The sequence below is a fragment of the Lynx canadensis genome, chromosome B3 (assembly GCF_007474595.2).
Source record: "Lynx canadensis isolate LIC74 chromosome B3, mLynCan4.pri.v2, whole genome shotgun sequence".
NCBI lineage: Eukaryota > Metazoa > Chordata > Mammalia > Carnivora > Felidae > Lynx > Lynx canadensis.
The window spans coordinates 120,080,312-120,092,375 of record NC_044308.2 but is presented as its reverse complement, the minus strand read 5'-3'; the positions used below and the strand labels follow the sequence as shown (position 1 = coordinate 120,092,375).

The 12,064-nt window shown below is 48.5% G+C and overlaps 1 protein-coding gene across 1 annotated transcript; it reads right to left on the bottom strand.

Annotated features, from left to right (window-relative positions):
* Nucleotides 1-7,905: 7,905 nt before the first annotated feature.
* Nucleotides 7,906-11,324, bottom strand: FOS (Fos proto-oncogene, AP-1 transcription factor subunit). Its single transcript, XM_030319601.1, has 4 exons — nt 11,022-11,324; nt 9,999-10,253; nt 9,476-9,583; nt 7,906-9,352 (listed from the first exon to the last, which is right to left on the bottom strand). Exons 1-4 carry the CDS (start codon nt 11,160-11,162, stop codon nt 8,711-8,713), a joined length of 1,146 nt encoding a protein of 381 aa, XP_030175461.1. The 5' UTR covers nt 11,163-11,324; the 3' UTR covers nt 7,906-8,710.
* Nucleotides 11,325-12,064: the final 740 nt, after the last annotated feature.

Genomic DNA, 12,064 nt, shown 5'->3' with positions numbered 1-12,064 from the left:
TCACACCTAAAGTTGACAGTTCATGGCATTAATAAAAAAGCAGACCAACTTTAGTTGGTTTTATTAGTTTTACATTCTCAGCACGTAATGTGACCTCTTGTGGATGAGAGGCCCTTGGTTGACCCCCCCCCCCCCAGTAATTCCTACCTCCTGGTGTCCATGCCTTTGTGTAATTCCCTCCCCTTGGGTGCAGGTGGAACCCAAGACTTGCCTCTAAGCAATAGAATATGGCAAAGGCGATGGGATGTTACTCCTGTGATAAATAATCTGCAATATTTATATATTCACCTGTATCTATTTCTATATAAAGGAGATATATACATCCATTTTACCAGCACACACTAGTAGGTTCTCCTGGCAGGCTTGCCGAAGTGGGCAACCATGTTGAGAACGCAGCCTCTGTGATCTGAGGATGGCCAGAGGCCAGCTCAAAACAGCCAGCAGAAGGTCAGGCCTTAGTTACAAAATCATGAGGAAATAAAGTCTGCAACAACCAGAATGAGTTCAGAAGCAGACTCTTCTCCCTTCAACCATCCGGCTGAAAATTCAGCTCAGCTGACACCTTGACTGCAGCTTTATGAGACCATGGACAGAGGACGGAGCTTACCCATGCAGTCCACAGAAACGAAGAAATATGTGTGGCTTCTGGCTGCTAAGTTTGCGATAATTTGTTGTGCAGATGCAGAACCCTAATCCGCCCGCTTTGCCCGCCCACACAGCTCCCACCTCGCCATTGTGGTGTAGCACCTAGCACTACATACACTTCTCGGGCCTTCCATCCTAAATGGTGGGGTATGGGCCCCTACAGTGCATTTCCACCGTGGTCACCTGATGTCGTCAGAGTTTTGAAGCTGGAAAGGGAGCTCCGAGATTTTTGAAATCCACTCCCGATGGGGTCATCTCAGAGGGGCTAGAGGCTCACCCTAAGTCACATAAGTATATATTATTTTAAGTTTACTTATCTTGAGGTAGAGAGAGAGAGCATAAGCAGGAGAGGGGCAGAGGGAGAGGGAGAGAGAGAATCCCACACATGTTCCGCACAGCCAGCACAGGAGCCCAATGTGGGGCTCGAGCACACAAACCGTGAGATCATGACCTGAGCCTAAATCAAGAGTCAGACGCTTAACCGACTGAGCCACCCAGGAGCCCCATAAGTACCTACTTAGGAGCAGATTTTAACATTCTAGCAAAACAGTTCAGCACGTCAGACTTCATAGTCACAAAGAGCTCATTTCAAATCTCTGATCTGCTACTTCATAAGTGTGTGACCTTGGGCAATGTGATATTTTTTTAGCTCATTTTCCTCATCTGTAAGATGAAGATCCTAATAATATCTGCATCATCGGGCTGTGGTGCGGACTTAACGAGAGCATCCATTCAACAAAATAATTATCGTATGCCCAGTATGGGCCAGTTACTAGAGGTAAAATGCTTAGCGAAGCGAATACAGTTCCTGATTTAGCATTGCCTGTGAAGTGCATAGCACAGCCTGGCATGTAACAAGCACATGTGAAATGTTAGCCATTATCACTATTATATCCTAGGGCTCCAGGTCCGATCCCAACCACGTGCCTCCAGACGAGCTCCATAAGCTCACATCATAGAACATCTAGTGTATAAGTGAACTGCCTACACCACCCTCCCCCGCCCCCGCCCCCGGGGAATCCCACAGGCTTGGCAAACTCCACATGTCCAACATGGAACTTACTTTCTTATTCCCCAAACCTACTCTTCTTCCTGCAGTCACAGTCACACAGCCTCCATGTATGTCGAGCCCGGTGAACCTGGGAGTGACTGGGATTCCTCTCCCTCCCTCACCTCCCACATCCACTCAGTCACCAGGTCCCAACAGTCCTACCCCCTAATTACCTCTTGTTCCCTCTGCATTCCCACCACCACTGCCCCGGTCCAGCCTACACACAACTGAAGCAAGTAAATACCAGGCTCTTCATGATCTGGCCACAGTTACCTCTTCCTGACCTATCTCCAGCCCCCTCCGCTTTGATGCTGCAATATTAATGTAAACGAAATCAAATGCACTTCGGGGATGCTCTATAATCACATCCCCCTCCTTTCCTTCCTCCCCCCTCCACCCATATTTTATAGTCCAGCAAAAGCAAGTGTGTTGTTTCAGGAGTGTGTGCCTTTACGGGGATATCCCTCTGCTTCCTGAAATCCCTCCACCGGCCACTCGCTCATCTGGCAAACTCCATCCATCTTCAAAGCCCAGCTCAGAGATCACTGGCTCGGAGACGCCCCCAGATAGAGTTCATCACTCCCTCTTCTGCACAACTGTTGCATCTGATGTTTTCACCCTTACGGTGTATTATGATGCACATGTTTACGTGTCTTTCTCCCTTACTAGACCATGAACTCTTTGAGTACAGGCCTATGCCTTTCTCATATCTGAAACCAGCACCTGATAAATAATAGACATCCAGAAACTTTTTATTGAATTAAATGAAGCCCATGCTTGCCCAAGAGGGTAAATATTTTCTCCCCTGACCCCCATCTCCCTTAATTATAGAGATAATAAATAATAGCAAACACTTCTGTACTGTAACAGGCACCCAATACATACTAACTTTTTTTAATACTTGCAACAACCCCAAGAGGTAAGGTACAATTATCCCCCTTCTACTTAAACTAAGGTGCAGAAAGGTGAAGTAACTGGCCCAAGGTCAAGGAGCCAGGATTCAAACCTGAGTCGTTGCTCTGAACCACTCTGCTATATTGGATCCAATTCCTCAAATCCAAATTCACTTATATTGTTTTGGTAATTAAAGCTGTGATGAGAGTCTCGTAGTTGATCAAAAAGCCTGCAAATCAATCATTGCTTCCGTAGATCTGACTGCACACTGTTCCCCCAAAGTAAACATGGCGGCCTTCTGCTCCTCATCCTTTGACAAGACCTCCTTCTGAGGCCCTGCTCCTAATGTAACCATCGATCAAACCCCTCCGGATTCTTATTCTAATCAACTGATTGGACCAAGCAAAGCGCTGCCTTCTCAGTGTGAGCTGAAAGTAAAAAGGGCTTATTAGTCAAGAAGAACTGATGGCCATCAAGCCAGGCAGCCTCCTTGGGACAGTGGCCAAGAACCCTTTCTGCCCTTGGGCAAAGGAAAGGCAACTTAGTGAATGAGTGTGTGGAGTCATTGAAATGAATTGCTTTGAACTAAACCCAGTTTATGCTTCTGTCGCTTTCTTCTGTGTGCAAAGAAAGTAGCCATCTATCCAGCCAGTGTCCTTCAGGGATTTTGAACTCATTCATCAGGATTCAATACACTTTATTACCAACTGCTTTTCCTCAGGTCTGGGCATATTCTTGATGATTATGATGATATGATGATAAATGATGATTATGATGATAAGATTGATATCAGTAATGATAGTAATAACAGCTAACCTTTATTCTTCTATTCTTTTTTTTTTTATTTAATGTTTTTCTTTATTTTTGAGGGACAGAGAGAGCAAGCAGGGGAGGGGCAGAGAGAGGGGGACAGAGGACCCAAAGCGGGCTCCGCACTGACAGCAGTAAGCCCAACATGGGCTTGAACCCACGAACCCCCAGCTCATGACCTGAACCGAAGTCAGAAGCTCAACTGACTGAGCTACCCAGGTGCCCAGTCTTCTATTTTAATGCAAACTAAATTGTAGGTTTTATAATTTAGCATACCAGTTTGTAGGCACTCCAAATGGATTTGTGTGATAGTCTAAAATTTCATGTGGGGGCGCCTGGGTGGCTCAGATGGTTAAGCTTCTGACTCTTGGTATCAGCTCAGGTCATGATCTCACAGCTCCTGGGTTTGAGCCCCACCTTGGGCTCTGTGCTGGCGGTGCAGAGCCTGCTTGGGATTCTCTCTCTCCCTCTCTCTCTCTCTTTCTCTCTCTCTCTGCCTCTCTCCTACTATCTTTCTTTCTCTCTCTCTCTCAAAATAAATAAATAAATAAACTTTAAAAAATAAAATAAAATTTCATAAGAATAAGGGTGAAAACCATAATTTTGTTTGTTTCTTTGAAGATGGTTATACCAGGGTGCCTGGATGGCTCAGTGGGTTGAGCGTCCGACTTTGGCTCAGGTCATGATCTCTAGGTTCGTGAGTTCGAGCCTCACATCAGGCTCTGTACTGACAGCTCAGAGCCTGGAGCCTGCTTTGGATTCTGTGTCTCCCTCTGTCTCTGCCCCTTCCTCACTTTTCTCTGTCTCTCAAAAATAAATAAAAGCATTGAAGATGGTTATGCCTATATTTACCATATGTCCATTCTTCATTTGATGTTGAAACATTTCTCAATTTGTAAATTTGTCTCGAAGTGTCACTGACCTGCAGTATGCTTGTATTTTGGGGACCTCTTAAAATTCTTTCCCACTCTAGCTAGTGCCCTACCTTAATACTGTAGAACCCTTGACAGGAATTTTTTTAAACAAAGGAAATGCTTTTCTATCCAGGAAGAAGTCCGTGAGGTACACAGCTTTATCTTCACTTTTAAATTCTACTTATCTCCCTTTAGATTAATTTTGTAAATTTCACCTGCCTTCATTTATTCATCCATCTTCATTCATTTAACAAGCATTCGAGTGCCTAATAGATACTGGGGAAACAGAAGTGATCAAGACAGAAGAGATCCCTGCTCACATGGAACTTACAATACAGTGGTGAAGAAGGGCCGAAACTCATTAAAAAGGAAAAGAAAACATAAATTAGATGTTGCGGACGGTGACGTGTGCTATGGAGAAACAAAGCAGGATGATAAGACAGAGTCATGGAGAGGAAATGTGTGCATAAATCACTTCAGATAGAATGATGTGGGAAAGGCTCTTGAAGGAGGTATCCTTTGAGCTGAATCCTGAATGACAGGAAGGAGCCAACCTGGGGAAAGAGACCCAGAGAGAGAGACAGCAAGTGCAAAGGCCCTGCAGCACGATCAAGCCTGCTGTGTGTCTGGAATTGAAGGAAGGCTGGTGAGCAGGGGCTGTAGGGGAAAAGGACAAGATGGGGATGTGGAGGAGAAATGTTCTTCCCCTATAGTCAGCATGGGACTGACAGCTCCTTCATGTGAATAGCAAAACAGCACACCTTAAAGCGATCTGATGTTCAGCATTCAAATGATCTTCAATTCTCATTTGTTTTTTGATTATTTGACTATTCTGTGCTTCGAGGAAGCCTCAGACACAGTTTAAAGGTTGATTTTTTGTTTTGTTTTAGATTTTTTTTTGTTTGAAAAACACTGAAACTTCAGGTGCTTTCCTAAGAGTAATCATCCGAGAATTTTTAATTTGCCTCAGTCTCGTTTCTGTCCTTTAACTAAAGATGGAGTAATTGATTTGCTTTCATTCACACCTAGAAAGTTGCTGTTGATACGAAATTATTGTTCTTAGAACAAATGGCTAAGTGCTACCTTTTAATTTTAATAATTTGAGCAAGATGCAGGGATGTGCAAAGACAGTACAGAATCTATAATCCACCATTATATAGAGATAGATATTTTTTCGTCTATTCTTTTTTTTATCTAAAATTACTTTGGAACTGGAAACCCAATGGCAGGGTGTTCACTTTGAAATTGAATTGGGCAGAGGTCAGAGGAGCCAAGGATAGAAGTGGGGTATGTGTTTGAAGCCAGACATAAAAGATGTGAAATTCCCATTGCTTAATATCATAAAAGGGTCTGGAATAGGAGAATTTAGAGAATATGTGTGGAATGTACTTCTGCTCATGGAAATAGTGCAGAATGTCTGCATTCAGCCACCAGGCCGATATTTATTATCCCTGTACTAAACCCCAGACACTGAGACAGGTCTGGGGATCCATTGATGAGCCAAACCAGACATGTTCCCCCATAAGAAAATGACCCTCCCATCCTCATTCCCATCCCCTTCTATCATATGTGTATCTTTTGTATATTGTGGGATAGTTGTTTTGTTGAGACCAGTGTGAGGTCGTATCTTGTGGGTAGAGATCAGTCTTTCCCAAAAAGAAGTCGACATTCCTAGTATCCATCATCCATGGGAATTGTTGAATCCTGACTCAGGAAAGGAAGATTTGGAAAGAGCCCTTTGGCTGAAACAGAAGGAATTCCTTTCTTCTCTTGATCCCATGAGAATAGTCTGCAGGGAGCTGGGTGAGATGTCAACCCTATGGAGGATACTCTGTCCTCCGAGAAGCCTGGTAAGGGATTCCTTGTGTGCAAGTACCTCTCCCTGGACCTGTAATGCGGTCTTGTCGATGAAGCAACGTGTTCTTCGCTGGGTCATGGTGAAATAGAAGAATGGTCTGTGTCTGGGCATAGGATAAGGCTGTCAAAGGGAAAGCAATGTTCTTTCTCTATAGTCAGTGTGGGACTGACAGGGGTCATTAGCCAGGTCCTGGGGGAGCAGTTCAGTGTCCAAAGCTGAGGTCCAGCCACCCTTCTCCACCTGGGAAATCTCCTTCTGTGGGTTGTTATTCTTGTATGCGAAAGCAGGGGAGGGGGGTGGCTAGCTTCTTTACAGGTATCTCACCTTGTTATTTCAGATCTGGGTGTTAATTACAGTAATTTTGTAATTAGTCTAGGCTGCATTTAAAGGCTACAGAAAATTTACCCTCTGAACAGCAAATAGGGAGTCTAAAGCCTCTTTCATCACTGCAAGACAGGCAAAAGTAATATGCAGTCGTATGTGATCTATCAGTGTTCTCAAGAGCCTAAAGCAAGTGGGTTTCGAATGTCAATTATTCTGCAGGCACAGGGAGACCGTAGGTGAGAACATCAACCTCAATGGAACTGTCATTTTCAATTAAAACTTTCAACTTGACTGAGTGTGACACCCCATAACCACCCAGTGATTTTCATTATCACCAAAGCATGGGGAGGCTGGCACCGATGCTCCCCTTCCACAGAGCAGGTGTGGGGAAGCATGGCCTCTGGCTTCCACACATGGTACCGGCCTGGTATCTGAGAACAGGGTGGGGAAGGGCCCCGGCTCTTTTCTTTGTGGTTTGTGCATGTGCGTGTCAGGGCCCCATTACTAGAGGTGTCCCAGACAAAGGTCATGTTCTTCTTAAAGATTCTAAGTTAAAGCTTATTCAGAGTCATGTTGACTTCTCCTTAATGAGCTGTTATGTAACTTTTTATTTACCGACTGATCAACCATTATTTGAACTGTTCAAGATCTCTTGCAAATTCTCAGGGCCAGTTTTCTCTTCCCCCAGTGTAAACAGAATGGCAGGCTTATGATGTTAAAGAAATGTCAGCAATTACAATGCATTTATTACCGAGGGATAGGACAGTAGCCCTCCTTTCCTTGTGAGAATAAAAATAGCCCAACTAAATGTATGCTCGAGTTAAGGCCTGAGTTTTGTTTCTTTTTTTTAGACCAAATATTAAGAGGCAGCTCAGCCTTAGGGATAGGATAAGGTATGAGGAAGTTAAGATTCGATCTCACTGGTGGAACACTGAGAAAGGCATGCATTCTAAACTTTCTTCAATTTGCTCACCTTGAAGGTGAGAGTAACCCCTCACGTAATTTTGAGGGAATAAAAAGTTAAAGTGGTTTGTGCAAAGCTCAATTCTGTTTGCTTAAAAGGATTCCTTTAAGATCAAGACCTTTCGGTTTAATATTGGCACAATTAGATTTAAATATTTCCCCTTGGACTTCCAAAACAGAGAAAGAAGCAAGAAGACGCGTTCCCTCAAAAGCTATATAGTACAGTCGGTTGCTACCCCAGAATCTGCTAGGGAATCTTAGCCTCCCCAGATGAACCCATATTTGTAAAATATTCCCAACATCAGCTTTAGAGTTTCCCTTTCCTTTTCAATAAGGGATCAAACGAAGGGGCGTGTCCCCCTCCAGGAGCTACCCTTCTTGACAAACTGGTCTCTGATACCTTTCAGGATCTTACAAAACTTCCAGAATAAAGAGCACAAGTTTGGTCGCATTCAACTTAAATGCTTTTATTGACAATGTCTTTGAACAATAAGCAAACAATGCTTAAATTTTTCATTCAAATTCACTTTCCACATGTCAAAAGACCTCAAGGTAGAAAAAAATAAAATAAAAATATAAATATCTGAGAATCCATCTTAATAAATAAATTAAAAACACAATAAAACGTTTTCATGGAAAACTGTTAATGTCAGAACATTCAGACCACCTCAACAATGCATGATCAGTAACATTACGATGAACATTGATGTTGAAGAAAAAACTACAGTACATGGATATAGCTATTTATTTCTATCTACCAGAAAATAAAGTCATATCTTTTCTTAGTTTAATATTGGTCATTGCTAATCAGAACACACTATTGCCGGAACACAGTACTTATTGTTAAAATCAGCTGCACTAGATACAATTCGAAAATATCCAGCACCAGGTTAATTCCAATAATGAACCCAATAGATTAGTTAATGCTATGAGAAGACTAAAGAGAAAGAGATAAGAGACACAGACCCAGGCCTGGCTCAACATGCTACTAACTACCAGCTCTCAGATGTGTCACTGGGAACAATACACACTCCATGCGTTTTGCTACATCTCCGGAAGAGGTAAGGACTTGAGTCCACACGTGGATGCTTTCAAGTCCTTGAGGCCCACAGCCTGGTGTGTTTCACGCACAGATAAGGTCCTCCCTAGGTCTACGGGAACCCTCGAGGGAAGACGTGTTTCTCCTCTCTGTAATGCACCGACTAGGGCAGCGGCGCTCGTGGGTGCCTGCTGCCTCCCCTCCCCGCCTGCTCACAGGGCCAGCAGCGTGGGTGAGCTGAGCGAGTCAGAGGAGGGTTCGTTGCTGCTGCTGCCCTTGCGGTGAGCAGCCCCACAGCTGGGGAAGGAGTCAGCCTCAGGGTAGGTGAAGACGAAGGAAGACGTGTAAGTAGTGCAGCTAGGAGTACAGGTGACCACCGGGGTGCACAGAGGCTCCAGCTCTGTGGCCATGGGCCCCATCCCCAGGGAGCCACCATGCAGGGGCTCCCAGTCTGCTGCATAGAAGGAACCAGACAGGTCCATGTCTGGCACAGAGCGGGCGGTCTCGGAGCCGCTGGGCCTGGACGATGCTGGGAACAGGAAGTCATCGAAGGGCTCGGCCTTCAGCTCCATGCTGCTGATGCTCTTGACCGGCTCCACGGAGGGCTTGGGCTCAGGATCATTGAGGAGGGGCAGGGTGAAAGCCTCCTCCGACTCGGGGGTGGCAGCTTCCGGCAGGCCCCCGCTCAGATCTAGGGAAGCCACAGACATCTCTTCCGGGAAGCCCAGGTCATCGGGGATCTTGCAGGCGGGTCGGTGAGCTGCCAGGATGAACTCTAGTTTTTCCTTCTCCTTCAGCAGGTTGGCAATCTCAGTCTGCAAAGCAGACTTCTCATCTTCTAGTTGGTCTGTCTCCTGCACACAGAGGGATAAAGCAAAGCATAAGACACAGGCTTACTCAAGCTCCCCTATACCCAGTCGCCAACTTGCTCCCAAAGTTTGAAAAAGGAGTGACCCGCCCCCCCAGGATCTACCCACCGCTTGCAGCGTATCCGTGAGCTCCCGCCTCCGGTTCCGGCACTTGGCTGCAGCCATCTTATTCCTTTCCCTTCGGATTCTCCTTTTCTCTTCTTCTTCTGGGGACAACTAGAAAAACAATTTTCAGAAAGGCCAACAGTCAGTGACAAGGTCTGCCATCAGCTCTGTTCGGCCACCCCAGGGAAACTGGCCCTGGGCGCTTCTCAGCTTCCTGGCACCTCGGCTGGGAAGCCATTTCCAACCTGCCGTTGTGGGCTAGGTGTGACTGGCATTTAAAATCAGGACAAAGAGCCCGGTCCAAAAGCAGGAGGTAGGAACCTATTAGGGAAGAAACTATTGCAGTACATCTTGGGGCAGGGCTACCAGAGTCTGGCTTGGGGTGGAGATGGCTTGGAGCCAGGGGTCCCCGTTCAGGATGCGCGGTGAATTGCATCGGTGGCTTCGCCCTATCTACTGTGCTCCCTGTCTCCACCTACGCCAACCCATGCCCCCTGCTGAGAGAAGGCGCAGAAGAACTCCTCACCTGTTCCACTTTGCCCCTCCTGCCAATGCTCTGAGCTCGGCCTCCTGCGGTCACGGTCTTCACGACTCCAGCCCTGGAGTAAGCCCCGGCGGAGGGGGCGGGGACTCCATAGGGGTGGGGGGCTCTGGTCTGAGAAGGAGCCACGGAGGAGACCAGGGTGGGCTGCACCAGCCACTGCAGGTCCGGGCTGGTGGAGATGGCAGTCACCGTTGGGATAAAGTTGGCGCTGGAGACGGCCAGATCCGTGCAGAAGTCCTAGAACGAAGACAGGAGGGGAGAGCTGACGTGAGTGAGCAGGTTCCGGACACCGGTGGCGACAGCCGAGTTTCCAGTGCCGCATGCAGCAGGGAGAGGGAGGGTGAAGCGAGCCCTGGACTGCTCTCGTCTTTTTATATGCCCCTCATCTTGGATGGAAGGTCTCCCCGTTTCCTCCCAAGAAATCCGCAACGCAGTGCCCTTCTCCTCCACCCTGCTGCTGCGTCCCCGTTATCCCTTCGGCATCACCCGCTTGAAAGGGGGTTTGTTATAAATATCCCTGACGTCTGCGCTGACGCAGGCGCCGCTCCGGAGTCTCCTGAATGAACTCGCTTTTTATCAATGAAACTGCCTTACACACCCGCCTGCTTCGCCCTCCTCCCCCGCCCCTCCTCCCTGCTCCAGGCAGCTAGGGGAGGGGGAATCGCCGCGTTTTGCCGCCTCCCGGAGGAGCCAGGATCGAGTTTGCGAATCTTTGCTTGAGACCTGTTTGCCCCAGCTCATGTCAGAGACCAGTCAGAGAGCGCGGTCCCAGGGCAACTCAGGATGAGCCTGCCGCTGGAGAGGAGGACCGATTCTTACTATGACAAGCGTGCGTGCACTCGGAACAAGTCCGGGGCTCTCCGAGATAGGGCTGCTCCGGCCGGGGCAGCCTCCCTCCCCGGCCCAAGGGGTCCCCGACTCGTCTCCCCGAGCGTCCCGCCCACCGTGTCTCCTCCCCGATGACCCCGAGCCCCGGGCCCCGCGGCGGCGCGAAGCCAGCCTCACCTGCGCATTGACAGGAGAGCCCATGCTGGAGAAGGAGTCGGCCGGTGAGTGGTAGTAGGAGAGATTGTCCCCGGCCGGGGAGGCGCTGCTGCAGCGGGAGGAGGACGCCTCGTAGTCGGCGTTGAAGCCAGAGAACATCATGGTCGCGGTGAGTCTAGGCCCGGGCGAGGGGCTGAGGGACAGAGGCAGGTAGGAGCTGTGGGGCAGAGCTGGGTAGGAGCGCGGTCACTGCTCGTTCGCTGCGCCGCCGCCGCCGCCGGCTCTGTCTCGACTTCTGGGCTGCTCGCTGCAGATGTGGTTGGAGTACGAGGCGCCGCAGCCACTGCTTTTATAACAGCATTCTATGAATGAGCAGCCACACGTCATGGGCGCGACCATCGCGGCGCTGGGGGGGTGGCGAGCGGACCTGGATACCTCTGCTGCCTCCTTGCCGCCTCCGCCGCCCTCGCAGCCTCCCGTCTCCCGTCTTGGTGCGTTTCCTTATCTCCTCAATGCTTAGCAATCTGGGACTTAGGGGTCTCACGGACCCCCTAAGATGAGGGACTCCGGGGATAGCTCCCCCCACGACCGCAGGGAACGGCCGTGGAAACCTGCTGACGCAGATGTCCTAATATGGACATCCTGTGTAAGGGGAGGGGGGATGGATTGACGGGAACTGCTCGCGGGCTGCAGCCAACACCAAGGGTGCAGCGCGGGGGGAGGCGGGGGCCGCGGTCGGGGGAGGGGAGGCGGGAAAGGCGAGGAACGCGAGCGAACATTCGCACCTGGTTCAATGCGGACCCTTGTTCCCGGAGCGGAGTTGGGGGATGGGGTGGAAGCGACTTTTTACCAGTATACGGAACCCCGGAAACGTGCTGGGGCTAAGGTAAAGGAGAAACAGGTACAGAGCCCGAGGGCTTAAGCCTCGGCCCCCGAAGGAATGCGCCCCCCCCCCCCAGCACCACGACATTCCAAATTCTAGCCCTAATTCAGTGCAAACTGTGGAAGCAGACCCTTAAGCCCCCACTCTCGAGCAATACTAGGACTGTTACTGCATTTGGAAG

Coding starts and splice junctions, on each gene's coding strand:
- FOS (XM_030319601.1), bottom strand. CDS start 11,162: ATGATGTTCTCTGGCTTCAACGCCGACTACGAGGCGTCCTCCTCCCGC. Junction 9,584..9,998: donor GGAGGGGCAAAGTGGAACAG/GTGAGGAGTTCT, acceptor TTGTTTTTCTAG/TTGTCCCCAGAAGAAGAAGA. Junction 9,353..9,475: donor TCACGGATACGCTGCAAGCG/GTGGGTAGATCC, acceptor CTCTGTGTGCAG/GAGACAGACCAACTAGAAGA.